Source organism: Trachinotus anak, unplaced genomic scaffold, assembly GCF_046630095.1.
Source record: "Trachinotus anak isolate AG129_WGS33_773 ecotype Australia unplaced genomic scaffold, CSIRO_AGI_Tana_v1 ptg000032l, whole genome shotgun sequence".
Lineage (NCBI taxonomy): Eukaryota > Metazoa > Chordata > Actinopteri > Carangiformes > Carangidae > Trachinotus > Trachinotus anak.
The window spans coordinates 23,140,328-23,161,656 of record NW_027273883.1 but is presented as its reverse complement, the minus strand read 5'-3'; the positions used below and the strand labels follow the sequence as shown (position 1 = coordinate 23,161,656).

Genomic DNA, 21,329 nt, shown 5'->3' with positions numbered 1-21,329 from the left:
CAGGAATGCCTGCCGGTTTCGTCATTCTAAATATGACTAGATTATGACTTGCACATAGTTGCTCTAAACACAAGAATAAGGGAGCATTTCAGGTTTTTGGAAAATTGGCCAATACAGCAGGTCAAAAGAACCAATCCCAACAGACCACTAAATTTAGTGCATTTTTAATAATGGCCCGGTGTAAGACGACTGACTGTAGAATAAAAACTTTATATAATAATAAAATATAAACACAACATAGCAATATAGTTTTGTTCTAAACTGTGGAACAACATGCCCATAACTATCCTCCCATCCTAATTTTTAGTTTTTATAGTGTGACACATGGATGTGTTGTGCAATTCTATTTTCTGCTTTCTACTTTTGTTATTATATCATTTATTCATTTTTTTAAATAACATTGTTGACTACTCACATGTGGATGCAAATTGTTAGCAACAGACAACTTGGTGAAAATAGCATTGTTGGTGACTGAGCCATTCCTTACACCCACGTGTAAATAGCCACACTGACTATTCACCATAGGTGAAAACAGCATTATTAGCTACAGACCCCTGGGTGCAAATAGTATCTTCCTAATAATTTTCTTATTGTCAAAAAATCCAATGAAAAGACCAAAACCAACAATTTGTTTATCTTTTCCTCAATCCTTTCTGACTTCCCTAAGCCAACTGTTTCCTCCTGAAACATACTGTAACACACAAAAATATATACTCTAATTTTTAAAAAGTTTCAAAAAATAATGTTTCTAAAATGGCTGGGCAGTATAGTTTAGTCAAACTATACTGAAGTTTTGTGCACTTCTTGTGGACTATTTGACCTTGCAAATTTAGACAGCTAAAGTAGGATGCATTTACACCACCTAGTATAAGGGACTTGCTTAAAACATATTAATGCATTGCCCATTGTCAGTTGTATTGAACGAATATATCACCTTGTTACCATATGACATTGTTGGTTTTAGTCTTTTCATGGAATTTGAGAACAGAAATTATAGCATATCACCAGGCTATGCTTTGATATGAATGCATTTCTCATCACTATATCTAAATGGGCAAATCAATTAAACATTTTAGATATTCAAACACTTTTTACTGTGCATTTGTCTCATGTTCTGCTTTAGTGATGCAGTCAAACAAGAACAAGACAATCCTAAGGATTTTGTATTGTGGTGATGCTGCAACAACATGAATATAGTCTGAATGATTTCATTCACCCTGATGTCCTTCTCTGGCCAGTTCTGGAGCAGTGAAGCAATGTGGCCACGGTCATGGATGGTGATGAACAGCCCCCTGCAACATAAACAAATCAACAGAGGATCTTCAGTAAGCAGAAGAATTAGACCACACATTTTACATCTTCAGATGGCACTGTGGGGTGTGATGATCAATTGTCTTACTCTTTCTCATTTCCCTAAGCTTTATGTCAGCTCTATTCAAATAAAGCAAAATATCACAAAAATAATCTTGGTAAAAACAGCTCTAAGCTGTAGCTCAGATACTGTTTGAAGTTAAGCTGCTATTTATTTTCTGCCTCTCTTTCTTCTAACCAAGACTTTATTGAATACCGATGGCACCTGGGATTTTAATGCTGAGCCCAGAGCTGAGGCCCAGAGCCGAAGCCTCTGTAAGGAGTTTGTTTTGGACCCTGGAGGCTCCAAAAATATGCATTCATCTTAGTATCGCTCCCCTCTGACCAACCCCCCTCTCTGTTCCTTGCTCCCTGGCATCAATGCGCTTTCACTCCAGGACAATCCCAGGATAAAGAGATCATCTCAGTGCGTGGGGTCCAGCTGCAGCGTCTTTCCTACCCGACCAATCCATCTGGTTTGTAGTATGGGGGCAACACCTCCTTCATGTGCCAGCGACAGTAAAAATATCACTTTTTGTAAGAATCTGCTCATAAAGTAAAAACCAATCCCAGGTCAGTGCTGGTGGAATAAAACGGTGGTGAAATGTCAAATGCAAACAGTATGAGACATTGTTTAAAGTAAAAATAAAATATACAAATCTGAGGAGAAAGACATAAAAATGTCAGATAAAAATGCTTTGATAAGTCAGGGATAAGGTACAGAGCACTGTCAGCATAGGTTTCCACTTACAGAGCAGTGAACACAATAAAAAAACAAAAACTTACAAATGGAAATCCCATGAATACATCAGGCACCACCTTAAAATGCACATTTTGAAAGCAATCTGGATATGTAGCTTCAAAACAACTTCAGTCATAATAATTTAGTTGTCCTACAACAAATTTAAGCAAACCTTAAGTTTGTGGGAAATGCTGTATGATCCTTTCTCAGCTGAGGTGTGAGTGTTTGTGTGTGAGCACAAACGATGGCCAGTCAGTCACTACAATGACCAAAGGATTACAGTTAAATAGTAGAGGAGCTCACACATGGCAACCAACATCAATGGCCCCAGGGCCCGGCATGTTTGCCCTCCAAAGGTAAACACTGTGTCCTCTCTAATCTCTAATCAGTTACTGAACTCACACACTGGAGACTGTGTGTTTTCAGCCATTTTGGCATTTACAGACACTACGCCGAGGGCTGCAGTTTAAACGACTCTGCACCTATTCTTGTTACTACATATCAGTGAAACTACCACTTGGAACAGAAAGTGTTGGACAAAAATATCCTTACAGTGTAACAAGAGTGTTGTCACACTCCTTGTTTTTGCTCTGTGTTACTGCCTCACAGTATTGCTTTGCATATGATATGATATGACAAAACAGCCAACAAGACATGCACTTTGAAAATTATACTAATAGTAATTAATGTTAAACATAAAATAATTTGTTAATTATTCAATGAATTTATCAATGGTGAGCAATTAATTGTTTACATTTTCTTATAAAGTATTTATCACTGATCGCCTATGTGTTTGTCGCAATTCATTTGCTTTTACGTTTTTCTATCTATATTACTTGGGAAATAAGGACAGCCCAGTCTTGAACCTCTTGAATCTCTGACATTTAATCAGCTATATGTTTAAGTGAATAATCGAAAAATAATCAACATATTAATAAATAATGAAAATGATCACTAGTTGCAGCCCTACAGTTGACAGAAAGGACAGAAAAAGGGAAGAAGGGATAGACCTGTTTGTTATATACAGACTGGTGTATTAGAAAGGCCACAAACGTAATGGCTGACCCCTCCCATCACCTCTTTGCACTTTTGCCCTCCAGAAGCAGGCTTCACACCATCCATGCAAAGTCAGCCAGACTATGCAACAGCTTCTTCCACCAAACCATCAGGACTCTAAACACCCTTCAGATGCAGGCCCTCTCCCCCCTCTGACACAAGATAGCATAGACAAGTTCACCACAATTGCACCAGCACTTTAAAACATACCAGTGCCTAAGCTCGTGTATTACACATTACACACATGTCAAACGATGTGTTTATTTTTAATATGCGTCTTCTTATTAGTCTCTGTGTTTTCAACATGTTGCTTTCATGAGAGTAATATCTCGCTTCCATGTAAACAAAGTAAATATTATTGAAGTGACAAATAAATCTAATTCTGATTCTGAATCTCAGAAAAGAAATTGACTATGAAGCTTTTCAAAGCAACATGGTCCACCCTATGTTAAGAGCTCTGCAGGTCACATAAAGGTCACTAGAGCACAGACATCTGGCATCTGTCATTTTAAACACCTTTCAACATTTCAGCCCATATGATGATGCACATCTGCATATATCTGTAGAGCTACACATGTGTGCACAAAAAGGGGTCTGTGTGATGTCTGCACAGCTGTAAAGGACTGTGGGGAGCTGGACAGGATTTGTCTTTATACAATATATTTATGTGAGAGGAATAGGAGCAGGGGAAAAGTGAGGCCTGCTGAGTGTGAGTCACTGCCAGCAGCAGCATTATGAGGAATTGTGGGAGAAAGAGCAGCACTGTGGCTGGATGGCTGACCCCACAATATGACAGCTGGAAAACAACTTTATAAGATAGATCAAAGCAGACAGGCAGGCTCAATGTAATTCCTAATCTCTGTCAACGTTAATGTTACCAACCACATCTCAGGTTAAGCTCGCCATCATTCCTCTCCTCCCTCGAACCTCATTCTCTGCTTCTCTGTGCTTTCAGGAGAGCTGTAGACCTCATGCCCTTTGACCCTGACAAGTATATTGAAGCAGAGCTCCAGGAGTGTCTGTGACACCTTCTAACAGTGTAAAAACACACACACACACACACACACACACACACACACACACGAACCACCTCTTCAAAGGTATCCCATCAAGCAGCTACAGCACCCAGAGGAGTAAAGACTGAAGCAACAGTATCTTGTGGTGTCAGCAGTCATGCTGTTTCAAATTCATCATCACTGCATGTTTAGAGGATGATGATCTTTTCAGAGAAATAAATGTGAAATGTTGGGAAAAAAAACTGCTTAATGTATCATTGACATTATACAGCAACCGTCAAGGGGATGAGCAAGACATGAGAGGTATTTGTCCACGATTCATAAAGATTCCCAGGCTCTGTGTGTGAGTGTGTGTCTGTGTCTGTCAGTGAGAGAGAGAAATAAAATAGAAAAGTGTGTTTTAGAGAACAAAAAATAAGTCATAAAGTCCATTTAACTGCTAGTTTAGGTTTAGGATTTGGGTTGAGGGTTAATGGAAAATTTCATCCTCTGATATTTTTATGGTTGTGAAGTTAACATGAATGCGTAACCATAACGTGTTCTGCATCATTTCTAGTTTATAAATACAGCTCTTTAAAGATTTAATTGTTCCTTATTAATTAGGGCTGAGCGAAACACACACACAAAAAAAAATCATATTTCAGTTATGATGAGTGACGATTTCAGTCAGAATGGTGATTTTTTGCATTTAATTTTCACTGAAAAAAATGTAAAAAATGATGGTGATGTAATTTTTGCTGGGTCTTGTACCAAACAAGCATGTTCCTTTACATCTGGAGAATATGATTTTTAGGCCGGAGCTTCTCTGTAACACCACAAAGGTTCATTTATGTTGTGACACATTTTACCTTTACCAAGGAAACTGCAGCTTCTACAATCTGAATATTGCACTTGGTCATATTGGGATTTCAATAATATTTATTATGTTCAGCTCTGTGCTTAACAACCATGAACCAAGTGTCCCACCATCAACACTGCCAAAACCATTATCCATGACTTTAAGTTATTTCAAATCTCTTTAAACTGTAAGTACCCCTGTTTGGGAATCATTGTCACATGACATATTTCTATTTATATTGATGCTTACAGACACTTAAATTGTGTGTGTGTTTGTATGTGTGCGCGTGTGTCTTGACTGCTGCTGCTGAAGTAACCGCAATGAACAGCAGTCACCACATTTTCTAGATGAGAGGAGGGCCAAGGGTAAAGGGTAAAGAAAACAACCTGATGGCCTGAAACAGCACCACCGCTGACCTGCAGCCCAACACAAAACACACCCCAAGGACTGTGGAAGAGCTGTGGGGTGCTGGCAGGAGGAAAAACTGTTTTCTCCCATGAGGAAGCCAGCCTCCAGTCATTGACCCGTGTCCACACAAAACACCACCAATCACCATTCTTCAGTCCAAATGCATAACCTTAATCTTCACTGTGCTGGATGCCCTCAGTTAGTGAACCACAGAAGGTTTGAGTGACACAATGGACACAAATCACTGAGAAAAGCCTGAAAATAGTGTTAAAGGTCACACTCACTCAGTGTGAGATTTCTCCAACTAATTAAGCTTCAAATCTGCCACAACAGACAAGTTTTTATGGTTGGTTTGTGTCCCCTGAGAAAAATTTTGATAGAAGACTTTCTCCTTGATTTTCTAAATTTGTTTGAAAGGGCCCTAATTGGAGCTGACCGGAGCCAACGTCTTGCAGTGTGACTCTGCCCACAGGGAGGAGGTAAATGTCAACGAGGTGCAGAGAATTCCTGTTTTGTTAGTGTGTGTCACTTGAACTTTTTCACTTTAAAAAAACAAATGCCTGACATTTTGTAAAAGCTTCTCAAATGTCACTTTAACAGAGAGTGAATTTACTTGTTGAGAGGCAAAGCCAAAGTTACAAAACAATGGGTTACATAAAACCTAGTATATGTCTTCCCATGCTGAAATTTGTGGCATTGTTTCACAGACAGGAAAAAAAAAAGTATTATTAACATATTTTTTGATATCTTTGACAAGTGCTAACGGCCTGTAGTGGACACACAAACCAACGACAGCCAAGTAATTTAGGCCTAACAGTAAGTTACTGACATTATTGACATTAAATACTGACAGCTGATACGACGTACCACCAGCCACATCTGTCAGTTTAACCACCGAGTGCGAGGCTCAGCACCGGATGAGTAGGTGCTGAGTGTTTTCTACGCTGCTTTGCTGAGTTAACCTGTGTATCTTTCCAATCTCATTTCTCCTCTCTGTCTTTTTCTCTCATTTCTCCTCTCGCCCTCTCATCAGATGCATAGACGATAGACATCCTTCAATTCAGATTGAAAGCCCTCAGCAGCATCAGGTAATTGCAACTTAATGACATTTCATAAGATTCTGAAGCAGTGGCAGCAATAATTACAGCAGGCCAATGAATGCAGAAAAACTGGATTATCATGAGTTTGAGTACATTATATCCTGTAAAACAGAGGTAATAGTCATGTATAGGCGTTCAAAACACATATTAAGATGTATCTTCTTTGTACACCGTAAATTCATTATGACCAATGTTCCCTCTAAGCTGCTTGCTTGCGCAATCGCGCACTGCTCACACATTCTCCGCGCACAAGAAAATCTATACAGCGCATAAAATAAAATTCAACATAAACTGTAAATTAATTAGAGCAATAACATTTTTTTCTGTAACTTTTTGCAGTGTAACACAGTGAGTGACAGACGTCCAGCCAATGACACGATACGGTTCACTTATGCTACGCAGCCAATCATAGCATTGACATTGCTTGCGTAGGTGCCCTTCCCATACGCGCCATGGCACCGTGCAAGTTAGTTAGCTAACAACAGTGCATTTCATTTTAAGTGGGCCAAATCACTTATATTAAAAGTAAACGAATGGAAAGTGCTGCTGTAATTTGATTCTTTTAATAAGCCATGTAACTTGCTATGATCCCAGGTGTTGATCAGGTGTGATACTGGTGTGTGGCCACAGCGTGCACATCTGATGTTGCTCACAATGGTCCTCAGTGTGCTCAGGGAGCTTGTGTGTATGCCCAGACACATGAAAAATTAGAGGGAACATTGATTATGACCACATTAAAAATTATTCAATAAAAACCATTACAATATAAACCTCTTTATAACTTACTGATCTCATTTCTAGTTTTTTTTTAGTCGTGTTTCTTTTTTCAGGGAGTCAACAGAAATAGTGCTGCGACATACAGTTGTGTTTATACATCTCTGTACCTGTTCCAGCCATCAGCCAGCTGGAGCTGTCATCGGACCCAAAAAAACGTTACTGTTAGACCAATTACTGTCTCATTTGCAATAAGCTGTTTGACATAGCTCTCCTAAGGGTTCTGCAATAAGTTATGAGAAACATGTGAAGCTGCATGTCTCTCAGATGGGGGTATGACAGTAACCATACAGTCACCCACACAGGGAGATAGTAAGACATTATTTAGCACTCTGTGATATAAGCCCATGTCATCCTCTAGGATTGCAGTGGTGCCACACACACTCACTCACTTAGCAATGACATGCATCACATTGAGATCCTCTACAATGAGCTGTGTGTGTGTGCAAAATGGGCCGTGAACATGTACTGAGTAATCATTAAAGTGTGGCTTCCAGCACAGTATGATACTTATGCTACATGAAAGCAGAGAAATATCCAAGGTACAGTCTGCATTTGACAGAAAAAGAAACACATTTATTCAATGGGAGAACTCCCGGGTGGAGATCCATGGCTTTTCAAAACAAGTTCAAACAAGAGCATCACTCCAAAATTAACACACCGGATCCTTCTGCCAGACCAGCTGCTGGGACATTTCAGATATCATTTTATTATAGCCGGGAAGTTCAACAGGCTTTCACAGAAACAAAAATCATGCAGTTGCCAATAACAAGAGGTTAATATGTACATTAGAATAGATTAATCGACTCACCAGTCCGTCAGGGTTCAAATGGTCACAACCAAAGAGTTAAAATCACAATAAACCATAGATTTTGATGTGCAGTTATTTGTTACCAAAATGTGTTGGGCCTGCCTGGGTCACATCAGGTGGGACAAGGCAAAAATAAACTCACTTTTTTCAGTTTTGAGGATTTCATGACCTGGAAAGTTATTCTTGTGGCTCCCCCCTCCCTGCTGCCCTTGGTTCTTCCTTGCTGGGAGCAACAAGATCAGAACTGAGATGTGAACTATCAACACTGTGCATATTTCACATTTACATAATAATCCATTCCACATGAGTCAGCTGACCAAGTTATTTTCAATTAAAATAAATCAATTGTCCTATTAGATCTTAGTGCTGCATTTGATACCATCAATCACAAGATCTAATTGAGACTGGATCATGTCATTGGCATTAAAAGAGACACATAGTTTAAATCATACCTAGATAGATTCCAGTTTCTTCCTGTTAACAATGGCTCTTCCATACACACAAAGTCATGGGGGGTAGTCATGGGGTTCCACAGGGTTCAGTCCTGGGACCAATAGTTTTCACCCCATATATGCTTACTTTAGGCAATATTATCAAGAAGCACCAGATAAATTTCCTATGTTATGCAAATGACACCCAGTTGTATGTATCTGTGAAGCCAAATTAAATTAGTCAGGTAGTCAAACTTCAGGCGTGTCTTAAGGACATAAAGAACTTGATGACCAGCAATAGTTTACTTCTAAATTTAGACAAAACTGAAGTTATTGTATTTGGCCCAAAATACCTCTGGAATACATTATCTGATAATATAGTAACTCTGGATGGCATTACTTTGGCCTTCAGTGCTACAGTTATTGTTTCTCTCTATAATATTCTAAGGTATTGACCTTAGCCTGTAAATGCTAAATAGATGCTCATAATGACAATGCTTTAATGTTTGGCAGCTATAATGTTTACCATGTTCACTTGTTAGCTGATGAGAATGGTGTCAGTTCTGCAGGTATGAAATCATGACAATTTGGGACATTGAAATTTTGCCCTGATGGTGGTACTAAATGAAAAGTTTAAAGATCACAAAAATTATATCTGATAGTTCCAGACATTTTGCTAAAAACAAAAATGTCCACCTTGAAAAAGGTACTAGAATACTGTGGATGTCAGGGTACTATGAATGTCTGTACTAAACATAATGGCCAACAGTCCAATGGCCTGACACTGCAGTCTGGACCTGAGTGATGGACCAACTGACAGCCCAGCAGACTGACACTGACATCCATGGAGTCATGACACTAGTGTGGATAAAACAAAAACAAAAAACAAATACATTTGTGCCTCTCTACTCCTTTAATTTAAGTTAGTTCTTGTCTTCGTTCTGGTTCTTGTGAAGGTGCATAGGCATATGTGCTTAATACCAGAACAACCACCGAAACATTTATTACACCCCCGTTTCCCAGCAGCCAAAGCAGGACAAACACAGACACAAAGGGATTCGAGTTCTGGCTGGTTACTGGCCACAGTGGGGTCTTGGTTATGTCTCTGTCAAAGTAAACCAAACATTTCATCCATGGACTTGATATGTGGATAAACAGTGTTGTGGATTTTGCTCGATGTTTTAATTCGTATTGAATATCAATTTTCTGTGGTTGCTACACCGGAGAGACATCAGTGTGGGTCTGAAACACACATTTGCCCGTCTGTCACCCTTCTGGATCAGCTGAGTGCAGCATCCACTGAGGGACCAACATTTGCACTCAGACACACAGTTCACTCATAGGGAGACAGGGAAACTTCTATGACTGGATGTGGTATCTGACCACAGGCAGTAGAAATGGACTCACAACACACTATTTAGGCAATGAGACCGCTGGTTTCAACTTTCTGGCTTGCTTTCCTGAGTGGTTTTTAATAAGTTAATGGCATTCCATGGACAGAGAAGAAGACGTTTAGTTTTTTTTTTTTACAGCAGAGATTGGTTATATTTTATTGTAGTCTTTGCACTTAGCTCTAAGTGAAGTGCTGGTGAAGTATTAATATAGTGTAATAAGAGAGTAACTCAGCTTCATAACTTGTTTTTTTAATACTGGTAATTTCCAAGGCAATTAAGTAAGTGAATCCAAAGCAATGAAGTTGTTGGCATTACAAATAACACACTCATGCTGCAGCAATGAAGCAGCCAAGCAACTGACTGAACCACTAGAGGAGAAGAAGAAAACTCAGTGAGAACAGGGGGTCTGGCAGTGCCAATCAATAACCATGTTCATGCCGCAGCCTGCGCTGACGCGAACTCTGCCCAGTTCAAAAATAACTAATTGCAATGGAAAGGATGATGGTCAAAGAAACTATATATGCAACAGAGCTCTGGGAAGAGGAAAATGTGCTCTGTAAACACATTTAAAAAAAAAATAAATAGAAGCGACAAAGGGATCCGGATAGTGGGTGAATAATTTAGCATCAGTTCGACAAACACAATTACCCAGCCCATAATCCCAGTCTCAGCCTCTGTGTGAGCACATGTAACCCTTTGGTTCCCTGTGATTGTTCAATCAGAAAAATACACTTCTGTAGGACATGTGATGGGGGTGTTTTTATGTATGTTTCTTCTAGGAATTTATCTTAGCAGCAAGAAAACAGTACCCAGTAATTTTTGTTCAGCGCAGAGCTCTCATCACTTGGAAATGAAACGTGACGGGCAGGAATTCTCTTTCCAGTCCCATCTCTTTCCTCTCCCTTCACACCCTCCTCTCTCCATACAGTAAGACTCTCCAAAGACAATGCACTCTTCTTCTTCTTCTGCCTCCCACCCTCTGTGGCACGCTCAGACTTTGACAGGATTCCATCACATTACAAATATTCAACATGTTGCCTGAATCACGCTCTCTTTTTATACAAGCGAGGACCAGTTCCAGCGCCTGGCCTTGGCAAACCATAACCCACCCCCATCCTCATTCCACTGCAGCCCACTGAAATCAGCCCGGGCCTCCACACAACAACTAATCTTCCCTCCTGAAGCTTTTCCAGACTTAGAGAAGAGGGAAACTCTAGAGAATTGGGGGCCAAAAGGAACACACTTCAGCCAATCTGATCGGCCTTTCATCACTTTTGGTAACATGCTGAGGCACAACATAAAAAGACATGGAATCTTTGACACAGGCCAACCTGCAGGTGACGAAAATAGCAACCAGACAGTGTGAGGTTAAGGGGTTTCAAAGCCTGTTGTCTACGGTAGATGTCTGGGTGAAGGAGAGGCAGTCAAGTGTCCAGACAACCCCTCTGGAAGTCCAGTTTCTTTCTCAGCCAACCTTACATAACTCATGGGGCAAGCGGCAGGAAAGGGCTCATTCCAGCACAAAGGCCCTGCTAAAGGAATCAGAGGCACAGACCTGATGAACCCAGCTGGCTATTAGATGAGTTTCAGCCATGTGCAACCAGGTTTTCCATTCATTCGCCTTTTCACACACTTCCTGACATTTGGGGAATGCCAATGACGTTTCGTGTGGGATGCAAAGTCACAGTCAAAAGCTATTGGCTTTGCCTCTGCAAACAACGATGCCACTAGAAGTTTTAGCATGTTTATTTGCAAATGGTGGCTTGTGTTCGCAACAGTGGTCAAGACCAGGTCAGACAGTATATATTATCTAAAATTCGAATAGGTCATCTTTTCACTTAAAACAGACATACAGCTCCCTGATGGAGCATGGAAGACAGCGATTTATGGCCCATTGTTTTCTCTCTGATATTTACAGAAAATGTGGATTCAATTTTGGGGGTGTGTGTAGTGTCCACTATAAAACACATGGAGAAGTGCTCTCAGTTTTTCCAATTCTTCATGGATTATAGCAGAGGAGATGTTATGTGTCGTAAATGACACTAAGTGAGAAGTTAAAACCATTATATTTTACAATATACAGACGACTTTCCCATTGAGAAAGTCTGAGACAACTTTCCCAACAGACTTTTGGGCCCCACTGTAGTATCAAAAAAAGAAAAAGAAGTGTAAATCAACATTATGCAACTATTTACCTTAAAATAACAGCCTCAAAATAATTTTGATGGTACACTAACTTACATGGTACACTAAACAGGGTGAATGGGGCCTCTTCCATTTCCAATCCCTCTCTCACATTTGACTGGATAACCACTGTGTGGCTTTTACTTGTTAGAGAGGCGTGTTTGTGTATTTACTCTCACTGCCAGAGGGGGGAAACAAGAGTTCCACACTGGAGATTTAAGGTTAGGTGTAATTCATCGTCATGGTTACAATAATAAACACATGCTCACCATTAGGGGAAGATGGTGGTCATCCTTTTAAAAAAAGTAATGTCGACTTAGGGTTGGAAACAAACTGCAGTATCCTGTGTTAAAGTCTGATTTGTTTTTTGTTGAATGAAATTTTTTCATAGTTAAAATGTCTTCAATTAATTTAAAGTTCATAAGTAGTAAGGAATACATGTTTTTAGTACCAGCTGTATGTTTCACCTGATGGGTCACATCAGGTGAGACGAGATCAAAAATATAATATATATTTTTTCCAGGGATTCGTGACTTGGAATAATGGTTCCTAACCTGTGGGGTGGGGGCCACTGGTGGGCCGTGAAGGTATTGCAATAGGCCGACAAATCTTTTGCAAAAGAGTACAATTTTGGTGAAGGCGTTTTTAATTTCTCGTATAAAGACTTATCACTGAGATGATAGGAATCTTTATGTTGTTGAAACCTGACCACATCATATACTTGTTTGCTATCTCAGTCTGACTGTGTGCTAAAAGATCCATGGCAAAAACTGGAGCATCAAAATGGAAAACAACTGGAAGAATTAAAAGAAAGAGTCAAGAGGCAGAAGGTTATTTGACAAGTTATCTGCTTTCAATCCTGAATGTTTCATCGTTCTCATTAAAGAGTGCTCTGAGAACGCATTATTTGACGCCGGTGTATTGGATGTGGGTCGCCAACATTTTTGAGATTTTTCAAGTGGGCCATGAGTTGGAAAAAGTTGGTAACCACTGACTTAGAAAGTTATTATCGTTACACCGACTCCCTGCTGGGCTGAGCTTGGTGCTTGTTTATGGAAAGTGAGGAGGTCAGTGCCAGACACCAACTATCAACATCGGGTAAATGTTACTTTTATGTAATAATTCATTCTATTCCATTAAAAATAAAGTGATCGATATGAGTTCAAACGTTCTCCATTTGTGTGACAAAGGAAATTTTCTATGCATAATCCATCATGTGTAATTTTTGCTTTTGAGCAGTTCTGTTACACACAAAAAGAACATGTGCCCTGTTAGCATTTAACCCCCCTGTTGGCCCTGAAAGTGACATTTTGCAACTCTCTACCAAGGAAACTGAGACTGATGTAACGCTGACACCTAAATCAAAGTGAATGTTCAGGGTGCCAGGGGAGAGGTCAAGTCTCACATAATGAAAACACATCAAAGGCGGCTGAGAAGGAAAGTCACCTGGGGTCAAACCCCATTCCTGTAGAGGTCAGACTGAGTGTTGGAAAGCTAGTCTACATCACCACAAAAAATAATCATCACACAGTGAGATCATCCGTAATAACCAAAGGGTCAGAGAGTCAATATTCTCAGATTCATTGTGTTAATTAATGGCCTGTCCTGCATAGAGACACTGAATCCCTGCTATACATCCAGAATCCTCAAACAATCATTTCTATTCTATAGAACATTTTATATAACACAAAAGCACAACATCTGACCTCAGACAGTGTCACAAGTTGAAATATGAAAACTATAAAACAGCAGGAAGATTTTATAATCCAGTGCACTCCAGTGCCAAAATATGCTCGACATATAACATGCATTTGTCATGCATATTTATATATAATGTAATAATAACACCATGTCTGGGATCAAACAGGCTTTTGTGAGATTCCACAAAGATTTTTTTCAGTGTTTAGATATGTAAAATTCCTCTCAGTTAGCAGGGAACTGAAAACTGTGCAGCCGATTTGCTGCGGTGATTTAATGTATGAAACACTGAAAAACTGTCTCTTGACTTCTGAGCCCACGTCAGATTTTCATCTCATTGCACAGTGGAATTTGAGCACTCAGTATGATTCCTATAGAAATGTTATTGAATTAGCAATTATGCAATTGAAAATTCAGTAGGGTTCAAGTCACAAGACACATCCTAACTTCTTCATTTACTTATGATTTCATTAATAAAATGGCTATATACACATGCAAAGATATATGCATACATACATATATACACACATATAAATCAGTATCACAGACCCCACAGACCTCCAACAACAATATGTACATATCATCCATTCCGTGTGAACTGCAAGTATGAAGTACACTTTCATTAATATACTGTTAATAGCAGTGGTTTGTAACATTTTTGGTAGATTGAATCATCTCCTTACTTGTCTCTGATTTCAGTCTTCCCATGTTTGGAAGAGCCAGCAGGTGTAAGATCAAGCCCGGCTGCAGATATATTCTGTTGGACTGATTTCCCACTTACATTTAATGCTGTGTTGATATTAAGAGTATTTAATGTTACTGTTAATCTAATATAAGCATCAGAGCAACTGACAAAAACTGGCCATGAAGGGAGGCTCATGCGTGTGCATTTCCACAGAGAGTTTTACCATTGAGCACAAGGCTAGGCGATTTGACATCAAATCAATGTCACAATTATTTTAAACTTTTACCTTGATTATGATTAATGAATGATTAGTTTAGCAATTATGAGCCTCTCTCTTCATGCACTCTTCATATTCGACAATGTCATTGTGCTCCAAGTGATTAAACAAATTAGTGGTGTTACCTTTGGTTGCCATGGTGCATTCAGAACTGCCTGGTAGTCAGGACTGATAAGACCCATCAGAAAGCGAGACTGCGTCATTGTTTCCAAAGGTCCCTGTCAAGACTACAACGTAACCCTGTGGTTTTTAGACTACAACGGGGTTAGCAGCGTTTCCAAAAGTCCCTGTTTTAGGGGCTTGAAAACTCCTGAGTAGAGTGGATGCCAGATGTAAATGTAACAAAGGTGATGTGTTAAAACTAAAACATATCTGTGTGGACGTCGCCTGAGGCTCAGTGCTGCGCTCATGTCATCCATATCACATGCTTCGATTTGAGTGAACGTGGACTAACGTTAGTTGGACAGAGCAGAGGCACAGAGACTGAACATGATGTGTTATTTTTTCAAGGAGACACTTCATGAATACGCACATTGGGATAAGTATTAACCAAATTTACCAACATTTACAAGATTAAGTTGGTGAGAAGTTTTAATGTTGATTTCAATACCTTCACTCTAATTGATGGCCACACTGAAGTTTGGACAGACTCATTTTATAGGTTTGAAACAGCAGCCTGCCTGTCTTTGCTAACTTGAACATAATACCTAAATCTATTCTATCTAATATTGCATGTCTTATGTGATGTTATGCTGTAGCAGTGGAAAGTGTTTGGAGCCTTTTGTTTGATTCCACCACTCACACACCATGGAGTGAGTGCAGATGGATACCTTCAAATTTTCAGTTTCTAACCTCAGGCCAAAAGCATGATGGGACTACAAGTGTTCACAGCCAAAGCTGAGCTGAGAGCTGATGGAGCTGTCAAAACAAAGACAAATGACCTTTCAGTGTTTTCTCAACACATCCATTAACTACACAGAGGGCAGTTTTAAACTGAAAAATAAGAAGCAGATATTAGTGCCAGATACTGCAGATCTCATACTATTGAAAGATCTATGGTCATATCTAAGGGCAAATGTAGAAATGGTGTCTTTGGATGGTGATTAATGTGTGTTTTGTTGACTTACTTCTTATCAGCAGTGAGGAGTGTCCCATATCAACATGAGGCTGACCCAGTTTTAGAGTTTTACTGGTCTTCCAAGCATAATGAATGGTAAAATCATATCACTGTGAACTGAGTTAATGACTTTTTTCCCCAAAATGAGTCATTCAAACTAAAAGTCATTTGTCAACCTCCTTTCACTTCCCATATAAGCAACCATCCCTTTGGTTGAGGCCAGGCTACACTTAGGCACAAAATGGACTTTGTTAAACTAAAAAATGTTATAGTTTGGATTCAAAAAAATACTATTTGGTTAATGTCAGGAAACCTTTGCTGTTATGGTTAAAAGACCTACTTGAATAGTTGGATATATTTGTTTACTTTCTTTACCTTTAATTGGACAGAGTCAGTTTTCCCCTGCTCGCAGCCTTTATGCCAAGCTAAGCTAACCCCCTCCTAGCTACAGCAGTGAAGCACACTGCTAAATCTGTGGGATACTGTTTTAAAGCAGAACAGTGAAAGATCGACATTTTTGTATAAGAATTGTTATGTCTGCTTTTAACTGTATTGTTCAGGGACTTGGCAGAGAGGAGTAAAACCACATAAGCTGATCTAAGTGCTTTAAAAACAAACAGTGTATATAATACAGAGATGCAAAAAGAGCAATAAAAAAATAAATCCAATCATATATCATTCTCTGTTTGGCTCCCACATTCCCACGGTAATTCTTGGTAACACAGAAAAAAAAAAACAGTTGCATGTGGAGCTGAAGCTTCGAGTGCCACACCTGGAAAAACAGGCCTTTTACTGAATCAGATGGGCAGCTGGGCTCATTGACCACAAACTGTCAAGCTCCATTGTCTTCACAAGTCCACACAGTCCAAACAGCTTCATCAGGTCATTACTGACATTACATGGCGGCAGATGTTTGCATCTGATGGGCTTGATGTTGCACTTTTCACAATGTTTCACATTAAGGCCATAATGTGAGTTTTACACTCAACTCAAAAGGGAAAGAAAACACCAGAGATTGTAGATGACAAAGTGCCAATAAGGTTGGACTGTGAATCAGGGAAATTTTGGTTTGGAGTTTCCACTCATTCCAGAGGGAAACAAAGCTGGATTCAACAAACCAGTGAGGCACTTTTCCATGCTCTATGGTAGTGGTTTCTATGTGGACACTTCATCATATCTGAGATGACAACATTAATCTGTTCACATTTGGCACTTACATATTAATTGCATGCCGTTTGACTCTATTTTTATCTTTAGCTTTCATGCACAAGATTCTTGTAAGTATGAGGGAATCCCTGTGGGAACTGTTGTGGCAGAAAAGCAGTTTGTCCAAAGTCATGGTTACTTTGGCCTTCAGACTCATATCTTCAGTAACCACTGACGTCCAGACTCCTCTCTGTGTACCTGCGTGTGGAAGAGGCAACTGGGAAGCCTGTCAGTGAGGAACAACATTGCTTGAAAAATCCAGTGTGTGGCCAGAAATCTGTCCAACCCTTGGCCCGAATGCAACCTCTGAAAGTGTTTGTGACTCTCCAGTTATCCCATACACATACATATGCATACATGCACTGTATTACATCATACATATCCCCCTGGCTGCTACAAGCCACACGGGAATGAGGCCAGAGCAGGTTGGTGGTGAAATGACTCTGCTGAGGCACTGGCAGCCCTCCAACATCTGATGTGTCACCTGGTATAATAAAGAAATGATGTAGCTTTATTCCAATTTGCAGGCTCTTTGTCAATTTATAGGGCCCTGGCAGCAGTAATGGTGAGGAAAAGATAACATCATTAAAACATACTGAGCATATAAGTTCAAAGTAATGGAAGTGGCCAACATTTGTAAATATAAGGGTTATTCCATAAGGCATCATATTAAACTCACCCACTTCTCCCACTTGTAAGTTTTATAGCTGTACCACAAGGCCAGGAGATCAAAGCTACATCCATACTAGTTCAGATTATTATTGTGGGAGAAGCTTTGACAGATGTTTCGTTTTATGTTTAGGCTGAATATCCTTATATACCCAACTCTTTTGAACCAAATGCCAATTTCTTCTCTTATGTCAAGCCATTTGAGAGTACCTACACTTGTTGCCAATCTGTGTGACACGTGCTGAATGAATTTTCTGCCGCATGCTGCTCAGACACCTCAGAGTTTTCTTTAAAACTACAAACCAGGCTGAGTGTGACTCACCCAGAGCATCAGATAAGCTCCACTGCATGGACAGCAAGTCGTATTTTCCAGTGCGGGCTGGTGAAATATTACTACTACACACCAAAATTTGACCAGCGGTGATGCTGTTGGGACTGCATCCAAAAAGAACTGTACTCTATAATTTAATCCCTGGTACGAATGGAGAGCCTTTTATTAATGCATCGTTCAGCAGCTCCGGTAAAGTCAAAGTGAAATCACATTACAAAAACAGATCTTTAGGGAAATATTATAAATGTTCCTTTTCGTGTCATTCTGAACGGGTGTATCAGCGGGCAAATCTGATTGGCTGTGAGCTGGCAGGCAGAGCACTGGCAAAAGACTCCTGACAAACCTCTATGACCTGCATGGCGAGGCCCACATAACCAATGGACATAGCCAAAGGCATCACTAGGCTAATTTTTGTTAGCTTGTACAAGGTAAACAGTGAAAGCAGACATAACAGCTGCTTGTCTGTTCTTTACTGTGCCAAGTTTGGCATTCCTAAGGTCTGTGTAATGTTTATAACAAATTTAAAATCTAAACCTGAGTGACAGCAGGTCAGTTGATGAATCCTGTATCTGACAGCCAGTTGTTAACAAACCCAGACTGGATCTAGACCAGCAGGTGAGGTGAGATAGTGAGAACCAGGCAGGCTTTTAGGCTGACACCCTTTAGCTCAACCAAAACCTAAATGCATATGTTTGTAATGATTCCATGGTTGTTTCTTAGAGACACAATGAAACAAAGAGCCAAATCCAACTCCCTTCTCCCTGGGCAAGCTCCTGTGCTCTCACTGGAAAGTTATGGCTATTTGATTGAGCAATGATCTCCAGTACTGTATAGGTCACAGACAATTCAGCCAGGTAGCCTTAGTTGAGTAGACAGTTATTGGAAACATATTTAGTTTAAATTACTTTCCATGTTTACACAGTAAATCGTAACACTGCTCTGGATTTAACTTGGGTATTCACTGATACATTCATTTATTATACTAAGGGATAGTGCAGGAAAAGTGGAGTTACAGTCTAATGTGCCCTACACTTTCTTTGTTTTCACTGGCTCGAAAACTTCCTCGGACATGAGCTCTGTATTTTTGCACAAGGTCTTCGAAGTCCAGGGTGGAATTAATCCCAAATGTTTGCCACGTTCCTCATGAGGTCAGTGTAATTCCAAACCATTTCTCTCCTCCCCACATCTCCATTACTTCTCCCATTCAACCAAAGCATATTCTGAGCTTCTCTCATGGTCTACCAAAGAGTAAAACTGTGGTAAACAAATACATCAGTAAAAGTCATGCAATCAGTCAAAATCAGGGACAAATTCTCTCTGGACTCAACTTATGTGGAATGAGTAGCTATTTATTATTCAGTTTTAAGCAGGTCATCATGGTTCAATAACCATGTATGGATTAATGCCCCAGAAGGGAAGGGTATTTTCTTCTTGCCCTGGATGCTCATCAATCCAAATGACGGAGTTTCTCTCACACAAACACAGTATAACACTGTGTGTGGGCTTGAATGGTGTGAGATCACAGCCAAAAAGCCACTAATCTGGAAGGTTGGAACGCTTCATCATCCAGCACGTGCCACTTCAGAGGTGGCTCAGGCAGCTTCAGCTGATGCCTTTCATTAGGCCTTTATAACCTCCTCCCTCCTCATCCCAACCAGCATCTCAAGACTCAAATACAGCTGTATTCAGATTACTTTAATGAGCTGATACTGAATCAAACAGCACTTCAGTGTGGTTTCATAACAATCAACCTCACACAGACATATCACAGTCTGGTGTATACACTGTACTGATATGATGTAATACTAGGTCATTATTGACAAGTACAGTCATTTTTGGTATGAATCAGCCCATCCATACATTGGTCTAAGCTCTATGTGGTCTAATAAGGCTCAGTAAGCATTTGCTTGGGTTGGGGGCATCATCAATGCAAACAGTTATTTTGTAGGTGTTCTCTTTCACTAAAAATCAATATAAGTCCCTCCTGATTATGAGTAGATGAACATGTTATTCAACAAGCTATTCTCTGTTTGAAAAAAATGCGGCAGCTGTTCTGTTTAGTTTAGTTTCAAAAAGGCTCAGTAATTTCCTAAAACAGCTGGACACTGTATTTAAGAGTCCTCAAACTTAAACATCTGTATACAGTAGATCACTTGTCCCTACCCTGTGATATGACCCATATGACCCATAGGTCAGCAGGTATACTGGACATTCATCATCATAACAACAATTGAACCCATAAGAACGTACCAGCAGAAAAACAACTTGCACAATTGCAAGTAATAAACAATTTGTTTAAAGATTGACAGCTGTTTAAAGATTGTCTGCTTGATGCTACTTCCTGTATAGGAATCTCATTGCGAATTATGGCAAATCTCATACAGACTAATCACAAAGTAGAAACTTTGCTTGTGAAATTTTGATTGGTTGTGCAAGAATAAATGAAAATCTCAGTTACAGTCAAAAAATGAAACAAAATGAAATTTGTATTGCATATCTAACAAATATATGTCAGATTTTTACAGTAGGAGTGGCAGTAGAAAAAGAAAGCACCTGGTCTTCAACCAAACCCTCTCTGGGGAGTTTAAGAATGCCTCTGTCTTATTTTCCAGCTCCTGACAGACAGCTGTAGTAGAACAGAGCTACTGACCCTCGACCCTTAACCAGGAATCCACTAATGGGCAACCAATGATCATCTGTCTCCATCAGTAAGATGGATTGGTTCATGTCATTTATCGTAAGATCCCCTTGAATAGGCAGTCTCTTACTTTAAAAGGGCCTGTTACAAGTTTATTTAGACACTCTGTAGCAGTGCACCACAGAGTTCACAGTGACACTGGAAAAGACTGAACTAAACATAATTATTTTCATGCAATACTCTGGATCGTTTTTCTGCTACAAAACATTATCATTTATCACATCTGAGCACTTTCAGCTGTCAAACAAAGTACACAACCCGCATTTATGGTGAAAACAGAAACAAACTTTGTGTGATGAAGACAGACAAACGTTCTCTGCTTAAACACTGTGTCCGCTCATGAGCTTACAAACCAATAAAAGTAAGCATGTCCACTAATCTTCTGATGATGTGAATGTGTTCCTTTCTCCAGCTCTGCTTCCTGCGTCTGCCCCATCTAAAGATCAGTGAATCGGCCGTGTTTTGACACTTAATGGAGCTTGACCTTTCCCCTCAGGTACAGAGCCTGGTGTTGGAGTGTTTAGTCTCCATGAGGCAGATTAAC

General features: G+C 39.8%; 1 protein-coding gene across 2 annotated transcripts in view; it reads right to left on the bottom strand.

Moving 5' to 3' along the window:
- Window positions 1–21,329, bottom strand: part of me1 (malic enzyme 1, NADP(+)-dependent, cytosolic) — an 88,431-nt gene that overhangs the window by 24,999 nt on the left and 42,103 nt on the right. For both annotated transcript variants that reach the window (XM_071469608.1, XM_071469609.1), the window contains one exon: window positions 1,217–1,292. In XM_071469608.1, the coding sequence (XP_071325709.1) occupies window positions 1,217–1,292 (76 nt within the window). The remainder of the gene's footprint in view (window positions 1–1,216; window positions 1,293–21,329) is intronic.